The sequence below is a fragment of the Myxine glutinosa genome, chromosome 8 (genome assembly GCF_964187855.1).
Source record: "Myxine glutinosa chromosome 8, kmMyxGlut1.1, whole genome shotgun sequence".
NCBI lineage: Eukaryota > Metazoa > Chordata > Myxini > Myxiniformes > Myxinidae > Myxine > Myxine glutinosa.
Genome location: NC_136268.1, coordinates 64,467,578 through 64,494,083, shown reverse-complemented (window position 1 = coordinate 64,494,083; position 26,506 = coordinate 64,467,578). Strand labels below are relative to the sequence as shown.

The 26,506-nt window shown below is 45.4% G+C and overlaps 1 protein-coding gene across 1 annotated transcript; it reads right to left on the bottom strand.

Annotated features, from left to right (window-relative positions):
• Positions 1 to 8,890: 8,890 nt before the first annotated feature.
• Positions 8,891 to 24,725, bottom strand: LOC137432555 (fatty acid-binding protein, heart). Its single transcript, XM_068124589.2, has 4 exons — positions 24,423 to 24,725; positions 17,050 to 17,222; positions 10,724 to 10,825; positions 8,891 to 9,287 (listed from the first exon to the last, which is right to left on the bottom strand). Exons 1-4 carry the CDS (start codon positions 24,697 to 24,699, stop codon positions 9,237 to 9,239), a joined length of 603 nt encoding a protein of 200 aa, XP_067980690.2. The 5' UTR covers positions 24,700 to 24,725; the 3' UTR covers positions 8,891 to 9,236.
• Positions 24,726 to 26,506: the final 1,781 nt, after the last annotated feature.

The window sequence follows — 26,506 nt, the reverse complement described above, 5'->3', positions numbered from 1 at the left end:
AGGGTTCTTTTGATTCGGCGTACTCAAAAAGCCTTGCCTTGGAAACCCGATCTACTCTCATGGAACAATTTGTAACTCTGCCATGTAGAGCTCTAGCTAGCAAGGTGCAGACTGACATTTTGTGTGCTCATTGTGGTGAATTGCATTTCGCTAATTTTCGACTTGAATTTCACGTTTAAAGAACTCTATTTAAAGGTAAATTTTTGTATTTGCTGTTTTTGTGTTGGTGTACTTTATCCCTGCTGCCCATCCGGAGATGCCCGAAGAACAAATAAACACTTTTTTAACAGTCAGAACTACTTCTATGCTCAATTCTGCAGTTTAAATTTTTTAATTTGGTTCAAGTTGAGAGTCATCGTTGTTATGTCATCTCATGAGTTCAAGTTGAGTCATCTCATGAGAGTCATGAGTCAAGTTCAAGTTGAGCATCATAACATTCTCACACCATAACATATCATTATCTTTGCTAAAAAAACCCTCCCCCTTCCCCTCTCCGTCCTCTCTCCCCCCCCCCCCCCTCCCCTCCTCTCTCCCCCTTTCTCCTCCTCTCTCCCCCTTCCTCCTCCACTCCACCTCCCCTCCTCTCGCTCCTCCCATCCACTCCCCCTTCTCTTCCTCTTGCTCCCCCTTACCCTCCTCTCACTCTCCCCTCCACTCTCCCTCCCCACACCCGCTTCCACTCCTCTCACCCCACCTCTCCCCCCCCCCCCCCAACCCCCACATCTCAATATTCCCATCAGCGAAGCAACCCTGCATTGCCTGGCAACGCTGGGTACCTTTTGCTTGTAATAAAATAAAATAAACATATTAAATAGTTTGAATTGCAGTTTAAATTGATGGCTATGGCCAGGCATAAAAGGTCACAACTAAGTAATAAACACTTATTGTAAACATGTTTTTTTTCAGACAGTCCTTTATTACAATTTTAAGCGATCTCTCTTTATTTTGATGTGCAGAGCATTCAAAAAATATTCAGACCCCTTCACTTTTTTCACATTTTGTTATGTTGCAGTCTTATGCTGCAATCGTTTAAATTCATTTTTTCCCTTATCAATCTACACTCAATACCCCATAATGACAAAGAGAAAACAGGATTTTAGAAAGTTTTGCAAATTTATTAAAAAGAAAAAACTGAAATATCACATTGCCATAAGTATTCATACCCTTTGCTATGACACTTGAAATTTAGCTCAGGTGCCTCCCATTTCTCTTGATCATCTTTGAGATGTTTCTACACCTTGATTGGAGTCCACCTGTGGTAAATTCAATTGATTGGACTTGATTTGGAAAGGCACACACCTGTCTATATAAGGTCTCACAGCTGACAATGCATATCAGAGCAAAAACCAAGCCATGAGGTCGAAGGAACTGCCTGCAGAGCTCAGAGACAGGATTGTGTCGAGGCACAGATCTGGGGAAGCCTACAAAAAAATTTCTGCTGCATTGAAGGTTCCCAAGAGCACAATGGCCTCCATAATTCTTAAATGGAAAGATTTTGGAACAACCAGGACTCTTCCTAGAGCTGGCCGCCCGGCCAAACTGAGCAATCGGGGGAGAAGGGCCTTGGTAAGAGAAGTGACCAAAAACCCGATGGTCACTCTGGCTGAGCTCCAGAGATCCTGTGTGGAGATGGGGGAAACTTCCAGAAGGACAACCATCACTGCAACACTCCACCAATCTGGGCTTTATGGCAGAGTGGCCAGACGGAAGCCTCTCCTCAGTGAAAGACACATGAAAGCCCGCTTGGAGTTTGCAAAAAGGCACCTAAAGGACTCTCAGACTATGAGAAACAAGATTCTGTGGGCGAGTAGTACGGCGGATAAGCTTTCGTATTATAACAATTGTGCATTTTATAAGAAAAGCATGAAATTTCTAACATAGTTAGAGCATACCATAATGTTTATTTTCAGATGTGGAGGGAAGTCAGATTTGACCTCTGAGGACCGTGAGAGGTCAAATCCAAAATGACTACCAGTCCACTGAGTCTAATGTTCAAACGCGCTTAATTTTGGAACCAAACAGTGTAGAAAAACATTATAGGTGTCATTTCCAACTAAATTGGGGATGCTCCTGATGAGCTGTGGGTTGCCTTTGGTGTCGGGTAAAGCTTTCGGTACATAGCTGTTCACGAAATGGTTGCCACATTGAATCCAACACAGTGTCTGACTCTCCCAGTCTTTCACGCTTTCACCGGGTGTGATACTGTATCTGCATTCGCTGGCAGAAGAAAGAAGACTTCCTGGGAAACTTGGAAGTCTTTCCCAGAGGTGAATGATGCTTTCAATGAACTCCTAGGCATGCCAAGTGAGGTCACTGAAGGCTCAATGTTACTGCTAGAGCGATTTGTGGTGCTGATGTACGACCGAACCAGTGAGAGCACGGAAGTGAATGATGCCAGGAAACAGCTCTTCACACGAAGTGTAGAACTCCAGAGAACATTCCTCCAACCCAGGCAGCACTCAAGCAGCACATCAAGCACACTTGCTACCAGGCTAACTGTTGGAACCAGGCATTGGTCATGGATCCAGAGATGCCAGACCCATCTGACTGGGGCTGGACAAAGGAAACAACTGGGTGGCAGCCTCTTGGACCACTCTCCTTGAAGCATCAAAATCGTGCCATGAATTGATCCACTGTGGCTGCAAGAAAGGGTGCACTGGATGCTGCAAGTGTGCCAAAGCTGCACTCAAGTGCACTGCACTGTGCTTCTGTTCTGGAGACTGTTAGATTTTGATCATTACCAATTTTCATCATTGCACTTGATTTAATGTAAGTTTTTGTGGACATACTTGGTTAACTACAGTTATTTTTTCAGAGGTTATTGCATCATTCCTTGCAGTGTAAACACTTTTTTTCATCATTTCTGGTCTTTGGGTGTTCTGTACCTATCCCTGTACCTGAAAAAATAACGTTTTAAAGGTTCAAATGAACTTTTTCCAATTACAGTTCCAACTGCAGTATCATAAAAATAGATATATAATGTAATTTGACCTTGACCTAAATGCATGTCCTTGAGTTCTGGCGATCTCAAAAGTATCACCAAATGAATGGGCATCCCCAATTTAGGCCCATTAGTTACACCACACACACTACTTAAATTCCCCCCCCCACAATAATAATGGAAACCCACCCGGAAGCCAGTCGGGGCGCTGCCGATAGAACCGCAGCCAGCTACATCACCAACTTGCATAGCAACATTCATTGTTCATTTCATTAATTGAGGCCATGCCACCTCACAATGGATTGGTCGAGGAGTTGATGGGGAGATCACACCATTGGGCCAGGTGTCGACCAACGGGAAGGCCAGGGTAAGGAGGGACTCATGATTGGTCAAGGCAGGGGCAAGAAGCGGGCCACTGATTGGTGGAAGGAAGGCCAAGGGGGAAGCAGAGCGCCGATTGGCCAGGTACCGCCGATGACGTCAGGGGCAAGTAAGAAGCGGCACGCTGATTGGTAGGGAGGACAGCTGACGTCACGAGACTACGAGCAATAAAATAACTCGCTGGCATTTTGCCCCTTCTCGTTCTGGATGCCATAGCGGATGGTCATGGACCGACATTTTCCTCTCGTTTGGACTGCCTTCTCGTGTTGGAATTCCCTTGCGTTGACGTCTCGTGTTGGAATTCCCTTGCAAAAGGAGCGCTGACGATTCTCCTCCCCTGTGTTCACGTACGAGCGTACAAGCGAGGCTTGCCGCTGCAGCGTATGCTGGCCTAGCAGCACACAAGCAAGGGCGCGTCAAGGCCTGGTTTGCGCCAACGACCGGGCGACCTTCCTCCCGCCAACACCGGAGCCACGTTCGGACTGCGCTTGGGGCCTGACGATCCCTAACACACCTCAGCCAAGTTGAGATAAGTCCACACACACCCGCACGCATGACCCCTTTATTTTAAGTTAAATTCTCCCTTGTGTGTTTTAGACGTCTGGTGTGGGAGCGCTCCATTTTAGAAATATTAGTTAGTAACTGGTGCGTTTTCTTGTTCCTAGCATTCCGTTGTAAATAAACCCTTATATTATTTTCCCCTGTATATTCTAAACCCGCTCCCACTTGAGTTAATTTCCTACAGGATTGAAGGCTGCCGCGCGGACCGTCAGGTAAAAGCTTCCCGCTTCTTCTTCTTCTTTCTTCCTCCCGCGCATATATAGTGAAATCAGTATTTGAACTGAACGCCTTTGGAGTTAAAGCTGGCTTTGCTATCCGTAATTTCCCCGGTATTAACCAAGGGGGAGTCACGCGACAGTATGTGTATGTATGTCCCCTCAAACATATACCAATCAGAGCTGAGAATCTTGTCACATGACATGGTGATGTGATTACGTCTGATGTCATTACGGTGGTGCTGTGGCTGACTCTCCACGCATCGCCATTTTGATTTATATGCCGTTCAAGCCGAACATATTGTCGAACCTGTCATATATCACAATCGCCATGCTCTACCTTTACGTTGTTCATTCTGTGTGCAACACAAACAAACCGATTGTTAAAATGACAATCAAATATTGAAAGCATCAGCGTTACGTCTCTTCCAACAATAGGTACGTATAGGCCTTAGGCGTTATGACTCACCCTCCGCTTTGGACAAATTAAGCCAAGGTAGCTTAATACAGTGGTATCGTTTCAGTCGTATCGTTTTCAGAGTAATAATAATATTATAGTAAATATAACCATAACACTTTAATCCCAATGTTGTGAATGTAAAGTTGACGGATTGAAGTGGCGTAACCGTGGAAGTAAGGATTTCACCTCGGTTTTTTTTAAAATATAATTTTCGTAATAATAATGTAACATTATTATAGTAAATCTAATCGTAACACTAATCCCTTTGTAGTGACTGCAACGTTATTGGAGGTTAAATATATATCTTATTTATATTAAAGTAGCGGCAGTTTTGTGTCCGGCCATCATTCTACGTCATTACGTACATGATGTCATTACGGCGTAAACACCCGATCATTTTGAGAGCAGCAGGAAAGGTCATTCCTCTTTGGGGTATATATATATTACAGTCGATATATGATCGGGTCTCAAGAACATTAGGTATGTGTTCATTTACCAAGTTTCTTGTGGAGAGATCGCCAAATGGTTTAAGCATTCGAGCAAGCATTGCATTCAAAACCCTTAGGAACGGCTGGCTTGGCAAGCACTAGCTAGCTGCTTGGTAAATGAGCACACCTCCAACCCTTGTGGGGTATATAGATTACAGAAGATCTTCGCTCAGTTCTGTAAGCAAAACTTACCTCATGGATGTCGGGATTCCTCCAAATTTCTTTGTTTAATGTTATAAACAGCATTAGCGTCTGTTTAAAAAGCGAATCATGTGTTTGTGGTTTATAATATTTTACAAGCCCGGTTACGCTGCTGTTAGAACTTTTGGTCTTGTTTTCTTTTAAAACACAAGAGACTGGAATGTTTGTTCAATTGATAGGCAAGGTCACACTCGACTATAAATCTGGCGCCTACTTATAACCTCCGCCACCAAAGGTGGATGGAGGTTATGTTTTCACCCCTGTCTGTCTGTCTGTTTGATTGTCTGTCCTGCAATCCCCAGCAGCAGGGAATTGTCTGTCCGTTTGTGAACAAGATATCTCAAAAAGTTGTGGACGATAATTTTGTGGTTGCAGGAAGCAGGGTAGCTGTTTTTGTTGTTGTGGAAAAAGTTTGTGAACAAGATATCTCAAAAGACCAAATTTGGACGAAATTTGGCAGAGAGGCAGCGTATGTGACAAGGACGAAATTATTAGATTTTGGTGAAGATCCGGATTCCGAACTGGCTACTGAAATTTTTAAAGTGATTCTTCACAATTGGGAGATGGGGCAAAAACGATACATAGCAGGATATCTCAAAAAGTTATGGATGGGTTTGGACGAAACTTGGTGGACCGGTTGGGTGTTTGACAAGACGATTCGATTCAATTTTGGTGAGGATCTGAATATGGATTCGGATACGAGAATTATTAAATTTTTCAAGTGATTCTTCACCATTGGGAGATAGGGCCAAAAACGATACATAGCAGGATATCTCAAAAAGTTATGGATGGATTTCGACGAAACTTGTTGGACAGGTTGTGTGTGTGACAAGGAAGAATCGATTCAATTTTGGTGAAGAATGTTTCTACACTATATAAATTCTGTATTGTGATTTTCTGGTTTACTCCAGAAAGAGGATAATAAGCTTGTTACATACACGTCAGGTGGGTCGACGACAACCGATGACTACCTGACGGTGCGTAGGCGAGATAGGGGGCACCTCCGGGACAGAAAGGTGATCTCAGGGGAGGAGGCTGTTTCACAGCACCATTTGGTTGTCTGCGACATAAGGGTGAAAGGTGCGAGGAGAGCTCGGCGGGTGAAGTACCAACCGAGAATGAAGGTGTGGAGGTTGAAAGAGGTGACAGTGAGGGAGGCATTAAAAGAGAGGCTGAGTATGATAGAGGATGATGTGGTTGAGCTTGAACGTGGTTGGATGTCAATGAAAGATAGTCTGTTGGGAGCCGTTGGTGAGGTATGTGGATGGACAAAAGGACCACCGAGGCACTCGGAAACATGGTGGTGGGATGATGAAGTTGGAAAGATGATTGACAAGAAGAGGAAGAAGTTCAAGGAGTGGCAGAAGGAGAAGAGTACGGGGGCAGAAGAGACAGAGCATGAAAGTTATAAGGCTGCAAATAAAGAGGTAGCAAAGGCGCAGGAGGCATGTCGGAAAATGTTCGGAGAACGCTTGGATTCGGAAGAGGGTCAGAGAGCGGCATTCAGGATTGCAAAGCAGATAGCGAAAGAGAGGTGCGATGTGATGGGGGTGAGTTGCTTGAAGGATGAAGTGGGACAAATCGTTGTGGACCCAGATGGAATTAAAGGAAGATGGAAGAGATATATGGAAATGCTGTTGAATACAGAGAATGAATGGGACAGCAACATAGAGAGTAACCCAGTTTTCGGACCGGCAGAGAAGATAACTGAGAAGAAAGTTGAAGCGATAAAAGCAATGAAGAGTAGAAAAGCGGGAGGGCCGACGGGAGTTGTGGGAGATATGTTGAAGGCAGCGAGAAGTTGGGGTGTGAAGAGAATGACAGAGATCTGTAATCTGGTGGTGAAAGAAGGCCGCAATCCAGTGGATTGGGAACTGAATACCCTCGTCCCTCCATACAAGGGGAAAGGTGACCCTCTGGATTGTGGCTCGTATCGAGCGATAAAGTTATTGGAACATGGAATGAAGGTATTGGAAAGGGTGTTGGAGAGGAGGATAAGGAAGATTGTGAAGATCGACGAAATGAAGTTTGGATTTATGCCAGGAAGAGGAACAACAGACGTGCTTTTTATTGTAAGGCAGTTGCAGGAGAAGTACATGGAGAAGAGGAAGAAGTTGTTTCTTGGGTTTGTTGATCTGGAGAAAGAATTCGATACGGTTCCATGTGAAGTAGTGACACGGGCATTGAGGAAGTTAGGAGTGGAGGAATGGTTGATCAGAGTGGTGATGGCAATGTATGAAAGAGAGCGCACAGCTGTAAGGACAAAGGACGGGAACAGTGGTGAGTTTGACGTGAAGGTGGGAGTGCATCAGGGGTCGGTACCAAGTCCACTACTATTTGTAGCTGTGATGGAGGTGCTGGCTTGGAATGTAAAGGAGGGTTTACCCTGGGAGTTGTTGTGTGCAGATGATCTCGTGTGATTGCAGAAAGTATGGATGGACTGAAGGAGAAGATGAACAAGTGGAAGGAATGTATGAAGACAAAAGGTCTGAAAGTGAATGTTGGAAAGACGAAGGTGATGGCAAGTGGTAAAGCATGTGGTGACGTGGAAAGAACTGGGAAGTGGCCATGTGCTGTGTGCAGGAAGGGTGTCGGAGTGAACTCCATTCAATGTACAATGTGCGCTGAGTGGGTTCATCAAAAATGTCCTGGTCTGAGAGGGTCATTAACCAGTGTGGCAGCTACATTCAAGTGTAAGGTGTGTGGAGGAAGCTGCAGATGGAGGAAATGTTGAGTTGGATCTTGGAGACGGCGTGAAGCTGGAAGGTGTGAAAACATTTTGCTACCTAGGAGACATGCTGAATGGAGAAGGTGGATCAGACTCGGCAACGGTTGCTGGAGTGAGATGTGCATGGAAGAAGTTTCGGGAACTGAGTGGCGTGCTGACGAGGAGGGGAGTGTCGTTGAAGCTGAAGGGAAAGGTGTATGCTGCATGTGTGAGAAGTGTTACGATTTATGGGAGCGAGACATGCGTAATGAACGTAGAGCAGCAACGAAGGCTGGAAAGGGTGGAAATGCGAATGGTTCGGTGGATGTGTGGAGTATCGTTGAGAGAGAGGAAGACAAATGATGAATTGCAAAAGATGATGGATATTGAGCCTGTGATTGATGCAGTGAAGAGCAACAGGTTGAGATGGTTTGGTCATGTGTTGAGGAAGGATGAAAGTGACTGGTTGAGAAGAGTGATGGAAATGAATGTAGAAGGAAGTAGAGGCCGGGGAAGACCGAGAAAGACTTGGCTAAAGGTGGTGGAAGAAGAAATGCCAACAAGGGGGTTAACAAGGGGAGATGCACAAAATAGGGCAAAATGGAGAAGATTGTCATGGGGACCGCAAGACTAACCCCCGCTCTCGCAGGGAAAATGGCCTTAAAATGCATGTTGTTTGTTTTTGATTTTCTGGTTTACTCTGAGATACAAAACGTAAACTGTTCACCAGGCGGAGGTATGCTCTCCACTGAGTGCCGTTTTAGTTGATCAACGTATTTATGTGGTCTATTGTGGTCTTGTAAAAATTACAATCAACTTTAGGGCAGCATTGGCCTATCTGATTACCCCCACACTGCCCAAGGTAGTGCCATTTTGTAAAATATTGGTGTTCACTCAAAACCCAGTACCAAATGAATTGCGACATCAAAAACACAATTAAATAATTGGTAGAGTCATGTATTCCAGTACTTTAACAAATAGTGTAACAGTTTGATGGATTGTGACACATCATTATACGCACTACTCCACCACTCAAGAGAATGACACAATTAACCATTTATATCACAGTTAACAAGAAATTTTATTACTAAAATCCTCTTTATTTTATCCCCCCCACCCTCCTCCGCTACCTAGTTCAACCCTACCCCACCCGCTCCCTATCCCTCTATTCACTGCCACAGCCATAAACCCTCTCTTCACAGCAGGTTGTCTCGTTGATTCTGTGATGAAGACGTAGCATGACTGGCATGGCAATTTGTTCCCCAAAATTGTTGCTGCCTTGTTATTCTTTCTCGTAGGTACGCGTGCACACAACATTGCCCATAGTGCAGGTCTGCCAAGAGAAAAGGTCTCACCTCAGACAAATCGTCATTTCATTGAATCATATGAACAATTTCATGTTGATTTCAACGACAGTGCTTCAGGAAACATTTGATTTGAAATGTAGTTTATATCATGTTGTATACAGTATGTTCTACACATCAAAATGAGCTCATTGTACGTTCACTCAGCAAAGCTCAGCAATAACATCTCCCATCCTAAACCACTGGACGGAATGAATTGAAACTTGGTGGTTGTCCTGGTGGTGTACCCGGTAATGTTTCTGGCCGTTAAAATACATTCACAGCCCCATTTGTTTGAGCCCAAGTGGCGACGCATATTTTCTTTGTAAATGTGTATCGTATAGTGCAATTTCTAATGGGAATAGGTATTACAAGTCATAATAAAATACATACTTCAATTATATGCATGAAATATCCTGGTGTTGGCTTAGCGGTTAAGGTGCTGGCTTGGGATCCCAGGATCCTGGGTTCGAATCCCGGTCGATCGCTGAATTAACGCCAGGGGGGTTGACTCAGCCTGTCATCCTTCCGAGGTCGGCAAATTGAGTACCAGCTTGCTGGTAATTCCCTGTGTGTCGCAAGTGGCAACTAACAGGGTTGGTGGCAGGAAGGGCATCTGGCCATAAAACATTGCTTCAAAAAGGGGACCACGGTGCCCCAAAAAAGGCCAACCCCTGCTCTGCAGGGAAAAATGGCCTCAAAAGGTCTGGTGGTGGTATATATATATATACACACACACACTTTATAATTCTTCAAAATATTGTTACCCAAATTTTATGTGTTGGGTTAATGGCGTTATGGAAAAGGCATCAGACTCCCAAGCTGGGGATTATATATGAGTTCAAATCCTGTCTGGGTTGAATGTTTTTCCCCTTATTTTTTCAAGTGTTTTATATCGTCTTCAATAAAGTCTTGTACGATGAACAAATGCGTTTTGTTCATATTTGAAATGTATCTTATGATATTGTATGTGCCCCTTTATATATTGTATGTGCCATGTGGCAAAGTATAGAAAAGAAGGGACATTCAAAAAAAAAAATCTCGTGTGCATGCTGGACTACCCGGTGAGCAGCACGTTCAATTTGTCCGCTTGGCCGAGCAATCCAATTCCGACACCGTCACCACAGTTATAAGAAAAAAAACTACGACGTAAATGCGTTTGCCATGTTTCCCTGTGTTGGTCCAAAACTCCACTCCCAAAGTACAGTTCATCGTCGGTAAAACCCGACTCGTTCCCACCTTGCGGCAATGCCTCAACTTGACAAATTCATTCATTCATTCAAATGCCTCAACTTGCCCGCTTCCTTTTCCAGTAAATATGCTTAGTCAGCACCTTCAGGCAAACGGCGGCTTTTTCTAAGCGTCACCACACAAACCACCGTTTCACAAATTGCCTCCAGAATAATCCGACGTATTCAAGCCGTACCAGAATGAACTTGTCATCCTTCGGTTCTCGAACCAGGGTGGTCTCTTTTCCATCCCATTTCTGCAGGTGCACCAACTTTCCATTTTCTATGGTAACGAGGCTCTGTGGTGCGGAGAGAAGACAGAATTACCTTCACCTCCATCATAATCATCATCTTTATGTACAATTGGACATTGAGGGCAACCACTGGACCGGAATTTGTAATTTTATCAAAGTAGTGCCCCTTGGGCCTCTCCACCACCCTTTGCACGGAATGTCAATCCAGAGGGTTTACCTGTGCTCTTTCCTCTAAATGCTGAGTGCAAAGCAAGGAAATCATGCATGCGCCATTTGTAAAAATCTTCGGAATGATCCAGACAGGGTCAGAATCCACCAGACAGGGTCAGAATCAAACCACCAGACAGGGTCAGAATCAAACCACCAGACACAGACAGGGTCAGAATCAAACCACCAGACAGGGTCAGAATCAAACCACCAGAAAGGGTCAGAATCAAACCACCAGACACAGACAGGGTCAGAATCAAACCACCAGACAGGGTCAGAATCAAACCACCAGACAGGGTCAGAATCAAACCACCAGACACAGACAGGGTCAGAATGAAACCACCAGACAGGGTCAGAATCAAACCACCAGACAGGGTCAGAATCAAACCACCAGACACAGACAGGGTCAGAATCAAACCACCAGACAGGGTGAGAATCAAACCACCAGACAGGGTCAGAATCAAACCACCTGACACAGACAGGGTCAGAATCAAAGCACCAGACAGGGTCAGAATCAAAGCACCAGACAGGGTCAGAATCAAACCACCAGACAGGGTCAGAATCAAACCTCCAGACAGGGTCAGAATCAAAGCACCAGACAGGGTCAGAATCAAAGCACCAGACAGGGTCAGAATCAAAGCACCAGACACAGACAGGGTCAGAATCAAACCACCAGACACAGACAGGGTCAGAATCAAACCACCACACAGGGTCAAAATCAAAGCACCAGACAGGGTCAGAATCGAACCACCAGACAGGGTCAGAATCAAACCACCAGACAGGGTCAGAATCAAACCACCAGAAACAGGGTCAATATCAAAGCACCAGACAGGGTCAGAATCAAACCACCAGACACAGACAGGGTCAGAATCAAACCACCAGACAGGGTCAGAATCAAACCACCAGACACAGACAGGGTCAGAATCAAAGCACCAGACAGGGTCAGAATCAAAGCACCAGACAGGGTCACAATCAAACCACCAGACAGGGTCAGAATCAAACCACCAGACAGGGTCAGAATCAAACCACCAGACAGGGTCAGAATCAAAGCACCAAACACAGACAGGGTCAGAATCAAACCACCAGACAGGGTCAGAATCAAACCACCAGACAGGGTCAGAATCAAAGCACCAGACAGGGTCAGAATCAAAGCACCAGACAGGGTCAGAATCAAACCACCAGACAGGGTCAGAATCAAACCACCAGACACAGACAGGGTCAGAATCAAAGCACCAGACAGGGTCAGAATCAAACCACCAGACAGGGTCAGAATGAAACCACCAGACACAGACAGGGTCAGAATGAAACCACCAGACAGGGTCAGAATAAAACCGCCAGACACAGACAGGGTCAGAATCAAAGCACCAGACAAGGTGAGAATCAAACCACCAGACAGGGTCAGAATCAAACCACCTGACAGGGTCAGAATCAAACCACCAGACAGGGTCAGAATCAAACCACCAGACAGGGTCAGAATCAAACCTCCAGACAGGGTCAGAATCAAAGCACCAGACAGGGTCAGAATCAAAGCACCAGACAGGGTCAGAATCAAACCACCAGACACAGACAGGGTCAGAATCAAAGCACCAGACAGGGTCAGAATCAAACCACCACACAGGGTCAAAATCAAAGCACCAGACAGGGTCAGAATCAAACCACCAGACAGGGTCAGAATCAAACCACCAGACAGGGTCAGAATCAAACCACCAGACAGGGTCAGAATCAAACCACCAGAAACAGGGTCAATATCAAAGCACCAGACAGGGTCAGAATGAAACCACCAGACAGGGTCAGAATCAAACCACCAGACAGGGTCAGAATCAAACCACCAGACAGGGTCAGAATCAAACCACCAGACAGGGTCAGAATCAAACCACCAGACAGGGTCAGAATCAAACCACCAGACAGGGTCAGAATCAAACCACCAGACAGGGTCAGAATCAAACCACCAGACAGGGTCAGAATCAAACCACCAGACAAGGTCAAAATGAAAGCACCAGACAGGGTCAGAATCAAACCACCAGACAGGGTCAGAATCAAACCACCAGACAGGGTCAGAATCAAAGCACCAGACAGGGTCAGAATCAAACCACCAGACAAGGTCAGAATCAAAGCACCAGACAGGGTCAGAATCAAAGCACCAGACAGGGTCAGAATCAAACCTCCAGACAGGGTCAGAATCAAACCTCCAGACAGGGTCAGAATCAAAGCACCAGACAAGGTCAGAATCAAACCACCAGACAGGGTCAGAATCAAACCACCAGACAGGGTCAGAATCAAAGCACCAGACAAGGTCAGAATCAAACCACCAGACAGGGTCAGAATCAAACCACCAGACAGGGTCAGAATCAAACCTCCAGACAGGGTCAGAATCAAACCACCAGACAGGGTCAGAATCAAACCTCCAGACAGGGTCAGAATCAAACCACCAGACAGGGTCAGAATCAAACCACCAGACAGGGTCAGAATCAAACCACCAGACAGGGTCAGCCCCACCAGACTCAGAGTAGATGCTCTGACCACAATGCCGCCGAGTCTGGTGAAACTTTACTTGATGACAATCATCTTGGTTGGAAATCCATTAAAAGCTTATAAAAGGTTATATAATGAAATAAGTGCATTTTGCATCAATTGATGGTAAGTCGTTTTCGCGAAGAGACGAAGCCAAGCTAAATGATGTTACCTTTGAATGGAAATTAAAACTCAATGCAATGGCCTTGCAGGACTTACTATCATAATCATCATCATCATCATGGCATCCTCAATGGAAGCCTCAATGTAAGCTTCAATGGAAGCCTCAATGGAAGCCTCAGTGGAAGCCTCAATGGAATCCTCCGTGGAAGCCTCAATGAAAGCCTCAATGGAAGCCTCAATGGGAGCCTCAATTAAAGCTTCAATGAAAGCCTCAATGAAAGCCTCAATGAAAGCCTCAATGGAAGTCTCAATGAAAGACTCAATGGAAGCCTCAATGGAATCCTTTATGAAAGCCTCAATGGAAGCCTCAAGCCTCAAGGCCTCTCCAACCAAATTCCCCCAAAAATCGTTACAAGAATAGATGTTGTACGGTTGTGATCGGGTGGTATACGGGTTGTGATTGGGTGGTATACGAGTTGTGATCGGGTGGTATACGGGTTGTGATCGGGTGGTATACGAGTTGTGATCGGGTGGTATACGAGTTGTGATCGGGTGGTGTAAGGGTTGTGACAGGGTGGTGTACGGGTTGTGGTTGGGTGGTGTACGGATTGTAACCGGGTTGTGTACGGGTTGTGGTTGGGTGGTGTACGGGTTGTGACCGGGTGGTGTATGGGTTGTAACCGGGTTGTGTACGGGTTGTGGTTGGGTGGTGTACGGGTTGTGACCGGGTAGTGTATGGGTTGTGGTTTGGTGGTGTACGGGTTGTGGTTGGGTGGTGTATGGGTTGTGGTTGGGTGGTGTACGGATTGTAACCGGGTTGTGTACGGGTTGTGGTTGGGTGGTGTACGGGTTGTGACCGGGTAGTGTATGGGTTGTGGTTTGGTGGTGTACGGGTTGTGATCAGGTAGTGTGCATAGTTGGCTTCAAGATGACAGCATGGGCAGAGCAGGTTCCGAATTGAAATGAGTTTGTGTTGACATGTTTTGATTGCAGAATGATTACCAGAATGGAGTTGGATAGCCCACTCATGGAGGAGCGCAGAAGGGTTTGTTCGGATGGATGAATCATGGAGTGTGGTTAGAGAAGAAGAAGTAGTAGGGGTCTACAGATGAGGGTTTTTTGTCTGGGATGAGGTGGCTAATTGAGCGAGTGGTGACACGGATGCTCTGATGTCCGGGTGGTTTTAATGAAGAGTGTACCACTGATGTGACATGGTGTTGGAGGGGAAGTATTGTTGTTTCAACGTTAAGGTGATCTATGTGGTTGAGTTGGTACGACCTGTGCTTTGTTTTCGGTTTTTTGAAGGTTTAATGCGTTTTGTTTTGGATAATCGTAAGAGTGCACTTTGGAATGGCATAATAGATCGTGGTTCCGATATAAATTGTAGTTAGGTGTTCATTTTGTGGACCAAATTTAATGTTACTTATTACCTTTAGTGGGTTAACTTTTTGATTGACTCCGTCTCTGGTTTGTCGTACGTGTTTATTGAAAGTCATGTGAGAGTAGACTGTGATTCCGAGTATTTTGGGTTTTTGTTTATGGGAAGTTGTTCTGTTCAGTGAGTTGTTGTTGTTATGGAAGTTGTTGATTCTGTTAAGCAGGAGCCAGTGTTGGAATCGTTATGTATCGTTGAAGTTAGCGTGTGCTTGCATTTGTGGTGTCGCTTTGTTCTGGTATGGAAAGGTTGTCTGTGTACATGGAAATTATCACATGGGGTGGGGGTTCTGGGATGTCGTGGAGGAAAAGGTTAAAAAGTCCTGTGGACCGACCAGCTCCCTGAGGGACACCGACCGTTTGGGATGATAGGTGTTGTCGAGAGTAACACGTGCTACCTGCCAGAGAGGAAGTTAGAGATCCAAAGTTTGTCTTTATTGTCCATGTTTGTTGTGAGAATCTTTCACACGAGTGTGTGTCTTGGTACAGTCGTGGAAGCTCAGTCGTTGTCGATGGTGGCGAGTGGGGTGCGCTTGGGACATTTTGGCCGTTTCAACCCATCTCGAGTGAGCTGTGTTAAAGTGGTGAGATATGTAGTTGTGGAGGGAAAGGGGTCTCAAACCTCAATACAAAGCATACTTGAAACTCGGGTCTTCATCAGACCATGGTAAAAACTAGCGTGACTCCGTGCACCTTACCATACGTCGTTTCAGAGGGATAGGCATCTTTGACCATTTTGGTGTATTTTGGGTCTTTTGGATCTTCATGGTGTTTTGGGTCTTCAAGGTATTTTGGATCCTCTGGGCCTTTGAGGGTATTTTGGGTCTTTGGGGTGTTTTGGGTCTTCGGTGTCTTCAGGGGCTTTTGTGTCTTAAAGGTCTTTTGTTTCCTCTGGGTCTTTAAGTGTCGTTGGGGTATTTTGGTTATTTGGGCTATTTAAGGGTCTTTTGGGTCTATAGGGTATATAGGGTCTTCAGGGTGTTTTGGGTCTTTTGGGTATTCGGGGTATTTTGGGGTATTCAGGGTTTTTTGGGTCGTCGGGGTCTTTTGGGTCTTCAGGGTCTTTGGGGTCTTCAATGTCTTCAGGGGCTTTTGGGTCTTAAGGGTCTTTTGGTTCCTCTGGGTCTTTAATGGTATTTGGGTCTTTTTGGTCTTCGGTGTCTTTTGTGTCTTCGGGGTCTTTTGGGTCTTCGGGGTCTTTTGGGTCTTCGGGGTCTTTTGGGTCTTCAGGGTCTTTTGGATCCTCTGGGCCTTTAAGGGTATTTTGGGTCTTTTGGGTATTTTGGGTCTACGGGGTCTTTGTGGTCTTTGTGATCTTCAGGGTCTTTTGGGTCTTCGGGGTCTTTGTGGTCTTCAGGGTGTTTTGGGTATTTGGGGTATTTTGGGTCTTCGGAGTATTTTGGGTCTTCGGGGTATTTTTGGGTATTTTTGGGTCTTCAGGGTGTTTTGGGTCTTTGGGGTGTTTTGGGTCTTTGGGGTTTTTTGGGACTTCGGGGCCATTTGGGTCTTCAGGGTCTTTTTGAGCCTCTGGGCCTTCAAGGGTATTTTGGGTCTTTGGGGGTGTTTTGGGTCTTTGGGGTCTTTGGAATCTTCAGGGTCTTTTGGGTCTTTAAGGGTATTTTGGGTCTTCAGGGGTCTTGGTGGTATAAAGGGTCATGGGGGAATTAAAGGGTCGTCAAAGATCTGCGGGGTCTCAGTAGTCTAAACATAATTAAGAGGGTGTTAATAACTTTATTTGAAGAAGAAGAAGAAGAAGCCGTTTAGTCGCACACATAACCATACATGTTTGCTCTATTATAATGAGATGTGCAAAGCGTTAATCTCGTCTGCTTTGGTTCACACGAGATGCGCAAAGTTTTACACAGAGATGCGCAAAATGTCCTTCCTTTTCACAAAACGTTGTAGACTTCTTGTTTAAAATAAACTTCAACTTTAAGAACTTCAGTGTAAAAATGTAAAGATTCACCGGTACTCGGCACACCTCCGCAATTCACCTTCACTTTTCGGTCATCGGCCGTGGTTTCGTCAAACTCCTCCCCGAGTTTGAAGGTGATCTCCGAGGTTTTGAAGGTGCTGCTCGTCTTTATGGTGACCGTATCTCCATCTTTGGTGATTTTCACCGTGGGACTCTGCGTGCCTGCGATCTTCCTCGTTACTAACCCGACATCTGAGCGTGCAAAACAACGAAGCAAGTGTTAGTGTCCTGTAATTATGGTACTTACTATCATGCAAGGCTGTTATTATAAGTGTTCACAGGTACACAGACACCTATGATTATGTGGCCCTGATGTGCTGATAGGATCTCTTGTTAAATCCCATCTCTTGCCCAACAGGAGCATGCGTATGCTTTTTAATCAGAAGGATGATGCAATTATGATCCAGAGTGGTAAGGAAATTGTTGCTCATTCAGTATCTGCTGCACTTTTCCAGACAATAAGGATGTAAATTGGTTTCCATCTAGGTTATGGTATCACGTGAAGGACCTGGGAAGGGTCTGTTCGACTATTGCTTACTGTGTTTACTGTACATTTACTGTATTTCCTACCAGTACAGTAAATGAATCTTGATATTCCCCAACGCTGAGAGCGTGAACTGCACATCTGATTGGGCGAGATGACGTAAAATGGCGTAATATTTTGTCCAAGTTGAATGGAAAGTTTTTGTAAGTGACAAGAAGGTTATTTGTGCTCTACAGTGTCATGTAATGTTTATCATTAAATTTAAAAAACTACAACGGCACTCGGTAGAGCTCACACCTCCACCAGGCTGAACAGGTCATGTTTTGTATCCCACTGATAGGCCGGATCTGGATTCGGACCTGAACCAAAATCGAATCTGCTTCTTCTTGTCACATAACCAACTTTCACCTAGTTTAATCATGTCATCCGTAACCTTTTAAAATATCATGTTATGTAATCGCTTTTGCCCGATCTCTCAATGGTGAAGAATCACTTAAAATTTAAATAATTATCCTATCCGAATCCATATTGAGATCTTCACCAAAATCGAATCGATTCTTCCTTTTCACATACACAATAAGTCCACCAAGTTTCGTCCAAATCCGTCCTTAACTTTTTGAGATATCGTGCTATGTATCGGTTTTAGCCCGATCACTCAATGGTGAAGAATCACTTATATAATTAAATAATGCTCGTATCCGAATCCATATTCAGATCTTCACCAAAATCGAATCGATTCTTCCTTTTCACATACACAATAAGTCCACCAAGTTTCGTCCAAATCCGTCCTTAACTTTTTGAGATATCGTGCTATGTATCGGTTTTAGCCCCATCACTCAATGGTGAAGAATCACTTATATAATTAAATAATTATCCTATCCGAATCCATATTCAGATCTTCACCAAAATCGAATCGATTCGTCCTTGTCACACACACAACCTCTCCACCAAGTTTCGTCCAAATCCGTCCTTAACTTTTTGAGATATCGTGCTATGTATCGGTTTTAGCCCCATCACTCAATGGTGAAGAATCACTTATATAATGAAATAATGCTCGTATCCGAATCCATATTCAGATCTTCACCAAAATCGAATCGATTCTTCCTTGTCACACACACAACCTCTCCACCAAGTTTCGTCCAAATCCGTCCTTAACTTTTTGAGATATCGTGCTATGTATCGGTTTTAGCCCCATCACTCAATGGTGAAGAATCACTTATATAATTAAATAATGCTCGTATCCGAATCCATATTCAGATCTTCACCAAAATCGAATCAATTCTTCCTTGTCACACACACAACCTCTCCACCAAGTTTCGTCCAAATCCGGCCACAACCTTTTTGAGATATCGTGCTATGTATCGGTTTTGGCCTCACTCAATGGTGAAAAATCACATAAAATTCTAGTAGCCGGATCCGAATCCGGATCTTCAAAATCGAATCATTTCGTCGAAGGATTCCATTGAAATCCATACGTTTGTTAGGAGAGTAGAGGAAGTCAGGAAGCCATGTGTGGAGTTAGCCTTGGATGCCATTGGCCGAGAGTTTGGAGAGTAAGGCAGGATGACAGACTGTATCAAAAGCACGATACATGTCCAGACAGACGGCCCTGATCTCGTAAATGACATTGCGGGCCTCCATGGCCTCCATCCATTGTTGGGAGAGCAGAAGCATCATGTCCAATGTTGAGTGACCTGGTCTGAAACCAAATTGGTGATTTGAGATGAGGTTGTTGGAGAAAATGAAGGATTTCATATCAACTGTGATGATGGATTCCATGACCTTGATGCTGATTGGAAGTAAGCTGAGAGGTCTGTAGGTAAGGGGATCAGTGTTTGCACATTTTTTGTAATGCAGTAATGTTAGCTGATTGTAATGCAACCTTATTTAACATGTTACATTTGTTATACGTGCCTGTTGTGTGTGTCCTTTATGATGTCCCTAAAACAGTAGGCTTACTGTTTGGAATGATTCCATTTTGTTTGACTAACAGGCAGACAGACTTAAAAAGAAATCGCACCTGTGTCCAAAGGAAGTGTTTGGCATTTTTAATATGAAATAGGCAAAGCCTATAAATGAACGAAACCCTTTAGAATTACCCTTTAGAACCTATTATATAATTACCCTTTAGAATTAAACAAGGTTGAAAGGTTCTTCTTCTTCATTTTTGATCAAACATTGGACATAGCCAAATATTGAAGCGGAATTACCGCTTAAAACCTACCTTATTCCCTTGTGCATGTGCAATCGGGATGAGATTCCGTACAATTTGCTAAATTTGGAGCCAAAGTACGGCTAAACTGCAGGTTCGTTTTCCGATTTGTGTTCAAAATACAACAATGAATTGAAATCAAGTAGTTCTTCGATCGTAGACTGATAGTTGTAGACAGACAGACAAAGTGACCCAATTGCTTATCCCCACTTTTCACTTCACGCGCGTGGGGAAATAAGCGTCAGGTGACGTATTCGTATTGTGGGTTTCTCACCGAAAGTAGGTGCAGCACTGCCGAAGCAGTTTCTTGGCAAGGGTCCTGTGATTTAGGGTGGGACCGGGTGGTTTGCCAATACCTTCCCAGCAGTAGTTAGGGCGGAGAATTTGTCATTTGCTCCGGGTCCACCAAGCACCAATGCTAGCGTACGGGTCTGCTGGCTAAACGTCCTTCCGAAAGACGATGATTTTCATTTCCATAGAAACAACAGATTTTCATTTCATTTCCATAGTTCTTTCCTGGAAGTCCTAGCAGTGTCCATGTGTTTTATACCACCCACGCCCCCCTTCCCGTGCCTCCTTCCCCCAAGCCCTCTCCCTCCCACAGATCTCCCGATGTCCCTGCTCTCAAATGTTGTACTTGTGTGCTTCTCCTTCTCTCCGCATCTTGTCTCCCGCTCCCTTTATCTTAAGTTTTATGTGTCCGTTTTTTTTGTGATTAATGTTCGCTCTTACACGAGCCTCGATCTTGTACACACACAAAAACAGGAGTTCTTTTCAAACTAGTTGTTGTAACTCTTGAGACCATTGATGCCGTAACTGGCCTGTGCAACACCAGGGTGGCGGTTTATTAGATGTACAACCGGGTCCCCTTGCCACCCCCACCCCACAATTTACCCAGCCCTTCCCAAACAAAGTGGCAACACCAAGAAAGAAGAATAAAATCTCGAAATGTGTCCGGTTCCAAGATACTCGGGAGTCGTGCGTTTACAGAACGTGTCGAGTGCGGTGGAGCATCGAGCAGCGAGGCATAGTTCGGCTTCGAGGTGACCGTCCTTCAGGGCACCACTGACCAGGTGGAGACAGAGAAGAGGAACTGACATGACATGTGGGGGGAGAGGGGAGGTCGAGCTCAGAGACATGAATGGGGATTAAAAATAGGGGGAGCAAAAGGAATGAAACCCAACATGTTAAAGTTGGAAAAATATAAGAAACTTCTCTTGAAACTTCATAACAAACTTGGTCATGGGAATCTCTCGCAATAAAGCTGAGTCTCTGGGCCGAGCACTTCGCCATCGCCGACAGGTCGACAAGGCAAGAGATGAATGATGTGGGGGGGCAAGGCAAGAGATTAATGATGTTGGGGGCATGGCAAGAGATTAATGATGTTGGGGGGCAAGGCAAGAGATTAATGATGTTGGGGGGCAACGCAAGAGAAGAATGATGTTGGGGGGCAAGGCAAGAGATTAATGATGTTGGGGGGCAACGCAAGAGATTAATGATGTTGGGGGGCAAGGCAAGAGATGAATGATGTGGGGGGGCAAGGCAAGAGATTAATGATGTTGGGGGGCAAGGCAAGAGATTAATGATGTTGGGGGGCAACGCAAGAGATTAATGATGTTGGGGGGCAACGCAAGAGAAGAATGATGTTGGGGGGCAACGCAAGAGATGAATGATGTTGGGGGGCACGGCAAGAGATTAATGATGTTGGGGGGCACGGCAAGAGATTAATGATGTTGGGGGGCAACGCAAGAGATGAATGATGTTGGGGGGCAACGCAAGAGATTCATGATGTTGGGGGGCAAGGCAAGAGATTAATGATGTTGGGGGGCAAGGCAAGAGATGAATGATGTTGGGGGAGACAAGGCAAAAGATGATGATGTTGGGGGGAACGGCAAGAAATTAATGATGTTGGGGGGCAAGGCAAGAGATTAATGATGTTGGGGGGCAAGGCAAGAGATGAATGATGTCGGGGGGCAACGCAAGAGATGAATGATGTTGGGGGAGACAAGGCAAAAGATGCTTGATGTTGGGGGGAACGGCAAGAAATTAATGATGTTGGGGGGCAAGGCAAGAGATTAATGATGTTGGGGGGCAAGGCAAGAGATTAATGATGTTGGGGGGCAACGCAAGAGGTGAATGATGTTGGGGGGCAAGGCAAGAGATGAATGATGTTGGGGGGCAAGGCAAGAGATAAATGATGTTGGGGGACAACGCAAGAGATGAATGATGTTGGGGGGCAACGCAAGAGATTAATGATGTTGGGGGGCAAGGCAAGAGATTAATGATGTTTGGGGGCAAGGCAAGAGATTAATGATGTTGGTGGGCAAGGCAAGAGATTAATGATGTTGGGGGGCAAGGCAAGAGATTAATGATGTTGGGGGGCAACGCAAGAGATGAATGATGTTGGGGGAGACAAGGCAAAAGATGGATGATGTTGGGGGCGGGCAAGGCAAGATATGAATGAGGATGGGGGGGGGGGCAAGGCAAGAGATGAATGATGTTGGGGGAGGCAAGGCAAGATATGAATGATGTTGGTGGGGGGGGGGGCAAGGCAAGAGATGAATGATGTTGGGGGAGGCAAGGCAAGATATGAATGATGTTGGGGGGGGGGGCAAGGCAAGAGATGAATGATGTTGGGGGAGGCAAGGCAAGATATGAATGATGTTGGGGGGGGCAAGGCAAGAGATGAATGTTGTTGGGGGGCAAGGCAAGAGATTAATGATGTTGGGGGGGGCACGGCAAGAGATTAATGATGTTGGGGGGCAAGGCAAGAGATTAATGATGTTGGGGGGCAACGCAAGAGATGAATGATGTTGGGGGAGACAAGGCAAAAGATGGATGATGTTGGGGGCGGGCAAGGCAAGATATGAATGATGTTGGGGGGCAAGGCAAGAGATGAATGATGTTGGGGGGCAAGGCAAGAGATTAATGATGATGGGGGGCAAGGCAAGAGATGAATGATGTTGGGGGGCATGGCAAGAGATGAATGATGTTGGGGGGAAAGGCAAGAGATGAATGATGTTGGGGGGCAAGGCAAGAGATGAATGATGTTGGGGAGCAAGGCAAGAGACGAATGATGTTGGGGAGCAAGGCAAGAGATGAATGATGTTGGGGGGCAAGGCAAGAGTTGAATGATGTTGAGGGGCAAGGCAAGAGATGAATGATGTTGGGGGGCAAGGCAAGAGATGATTGATGATGTTGGGGGGCAAGGCAAGAGATGAATGATGTTGGTGGGGGGGGCAGGGCAAGAGATGAATGATGTTGGGAGGTGGCAAGGCAAGAGATGAATGATGTTGGGGGGGGGGGGAGATATGAATGATGTTGGGGGGGGCAAGGCAAGAGATGAATGATGTTGGGGTGGGGGGAGAAGGCAAGATATGAATGATGTTGGGGGGCAAGGCAAGAGAGGAATGATGTTGGGGGGGGGGGCAAAGCAAGATATGAATGATGTTGGGGGGCTCTCTGTCTTCTTTCATTTCATTTCTGGTGTTGCACCCCCCCCAACCCCCCTCCGCCATAAGTTTCTGCAGGACACACATGGTCCACCAGCAACCCCCTCTTCGTGAAACTGCCTAAATCCAGAACCATTGTTCACCTCTCATTTATTCCTTTTTCCCCCACCTGTGGAACAACCTTCCATAATCTCTTCAATCTCATTCATCCCTCCAGGTGTTAAAGACAGCTGTTAACCACTATCTCAAATCATCCCCCATCCAAAATCATGATCTTTTCTACACCTGTTACACCTTCAGCACCCTTCCCAAACATTTTCCTTACGTGTCCATCTTGTCCACCCTTTGCGTTCTCCCTTACCCCTCATCGTTACCTGCATCCCTTGTTTGTCCGTCTCCGTCTATTTTGTCCCACCGTGCTGTTTACCATTTCCCCTTTCTCCTGCCGTTACATTTCTTATGTTGTGTCCACTCTGTTCTGCAACCAATGGCGTACAGACGCAAAAGTTCAGTACTACAACATTGCACTGTAGCGTGTGGGACAAGTAAGTAATTCATTCGCATGCAGCACGTGTTCGGAGGTTGCATCAGCACTGGGGCAGCTGTGCCCTTTGGAGGTCATGGCAGCAATTAGTCATTCGTTCAGGGTACTACTGGCAGCGCACGGAACACACTGTGGGATATTTAGCGTGTATCACCGAGCGCTAGCATGCAGGACACCCGGCTTAACGTCATGTGAAGATTATAGTCTGGTCGAGAATCGAACTTCGACTGGACAACTTAAACCTGAAAGGACAACATGGCAATCCCATAATTATACAATATTGGCTACTGGAGCATTTCATTTTAAATTGCATCAGATGTGGTAATAAATGGGAATGGTTGATCCCATCTTTCCGGCTCGATGACACGAGACACCATTTGCATTTTTTCCGCCCCCATCCCAACCCCGGTTAGAATCCTGTGCGGGCACTGGAAACTTGCGAGCACACTATATATAACTCATTGTAAACGTGCACACGTGACTATGGGCCGACGTTCACGTAACGATCGAATGGCCTCGACACGTGGACTCGTTCCCCGCCCTTTCCCAACAGGCGTGCCGAGAGCTCTCGGGTCGCTTACCGTGTCCACTCCACAGGCGAGCCGAGCCGAGCACGTTTCGGTCGCGGTTTATATTAGGGTCCCGGCACGGCTCGCACATGGACACACACAGACGCACGAACGGTAGGCCTACCACGTACTTAGCGCTTGCAAATATGCATCGAAGTTGTCGGAGGACTTGATCTTCCACGTGCCGCAGAAAGCGTCCATGGTCCCGGGAAACGGAGTCAGACTGTTAACCTCGGAGCTGTAACCGAACCGTCGGCTCTTGCGGAGTGCGGCTGTTTGTAACGTGTGACAAGCATGTGACGGGTGTAAATGTATGAGGGTATGGGGGGGGGGGGGGGGGGAAGAGGGCTGAATGGAAGGGGAGGGACCGACGGAGAGAGAGGAGAGGGAAAGAGTGATGTGTGTCATGGGGAGGGTGAGACCTCCTGTTGTCTTGCATGAGGAAGGCGTAGTCGGTTTGAGGTAAGCTGAACGCGGCTTTTACGCAACCACTACAAAAGCCTTCGGTGTCTGATGGACACGATGGAACACGTCCTTCTGGAGGAGTGTCGCTGCTAGTTAAGCCGGTTGTTTGTTGTGCAATCATCCTATCTTAAAAAAAAAAGTACTTGATGGATTTTATAGAATACTTGTGAAGTAATTGCATCCACCTACACTTCTGAGGTAAATGTGTACAAATTATACTTTGAAAAATCTGCCATAGAGTACATTCATAAGACTGATAATGACGTCACAATAGATCGCTGAAGTATAAATCGTGAGATCGTTAAAGCGGAAAATGGTACTTCTTCTTCTTCTTCCATTTTGTTCTCAGCCAGCACAGTAAAGGCTGAGGCAATTATAATGATTCTAACTTCGCACGGTTTTCGATGTACACTGCCGAAAGAAAGTCTACACCCCCTTTCAGAATTTTCACCTTTAGTTGTCTTATAGCCTGGAATTAAAATGCATTAAACCACACTTTTTGCACCTTTATTTACAGATCGTAACCCACAACTTCCAAGTGAAAAACAAATTCTACAAACTTCAGAAAATTAATTAAAAATACAAAACTAAAATATCTTGGTTGGATGAGTGTCCACACTCCCTTCCACACTTCGGAGATTCGGAATGGCGCAAACCCAACACAGCACATCACCCAAAGAACACCATCCCTACTGTGAAGCATGGTGGTGGCAGCATCATGTTATGGAGAAGTTTCTCATCAGCAGGGACTGGGGCACTTGTCAGGATGGAAGGGAAAATAGATGGAGCAAAATACAGAAAAATCTTAGAGGAAAACCTGCTGCCCTCTGCAAGAAAACTGAAATTGGGACAGAAGTTCACCTTTCAGCATGACAACTACCCGAAGCACACAGCCAAAGCTACACTGGAGGAACAAAAAAGAATGAAAAGGAATGAAATGATAAATGTCCCTGAGTGGTCCCACCCTAAATCCAATCGAAACTCTGTGGCATGACTTGAAGATTGCTGTTCATCAACGCTCCCCACACAACTTGACTGGGCTTGAACAGTTTTGCACAGAAGAATGGGCAAATATTGCCCAGTCAAGGTGTGCGAAGTTGGTAGAGATCGATCCCAACAGACTCACAGCTGAATTGCTGTCATCGGTGCGTCCACCAAACATTAACTCAGGGAGGTAGAGGAGGGGTGGGGGGGAGGGGGGGAGGGGGGGAGGGGGGGGGGGAGGGGACACTCATCCAAGCACGATAATTCTAGTTTTGTATTTTTAATTAATTTTCTGAAATTTGTAGAGTTTGTTTTTCACTTGGAAGTTGTGGGTTACGATGTGTAAATAAAGGTGGAATAAGGACTTTAAATTAAAATTTCTTCTGTTGAACGCTTTTTGATGTACGCCCAATATGCGCTATATCAAATGGTCATGTAACATGTGGTGAAGTTTTAATTTCCTCTGTTGAACGGTTTTTGATATACACTCAATATGCGCTATATCAAATGGTCATGTAACATGTGGTAAAGTCTAAATTTCCTCTGTTGAACGGTTTTTGATGTACACTCAGTATGCGCTATATAAAATGGTCAGGTAACATCTGGTAAAGTTTAAATTTCCTCTGTTGAACGGTTTTTGATGTACTCTCAATATGCGCTATATCAAATGGTCAGGTAACATGTGGTAAAGTTTAAATTTCCTCTGTTGAACGGTTTTTTACGGTACACTCAATATGAACGGTTGAACGGTTGAACGGTACACTCA

Excerpts from the sequence above, each read along its gene's own strand:
- LOC137432555 (XM_068124589.2), bottom strand. The coding sequence starts at position 24,699 with ATGACACACATCACTCTTTCCCTCTCCTCTCTCTCCGTCGGTCCCTCC. Across the intron at positions 10,826-17,049 it reads CCGATGACCGAAAAGTGAAG|AGCCTCGTTACCATAGAAAA; the intron begins GTGAATTGCGGA and ends TCCGCACCACAG. Across the intron at positions 9,288-10,723 it reads AGGATGACAAGTTCATTCTG|ACCTGCACTATGGGCAATGT; the intron begins GTACGGCTTGAA and ends TTCTCTTGGCAG.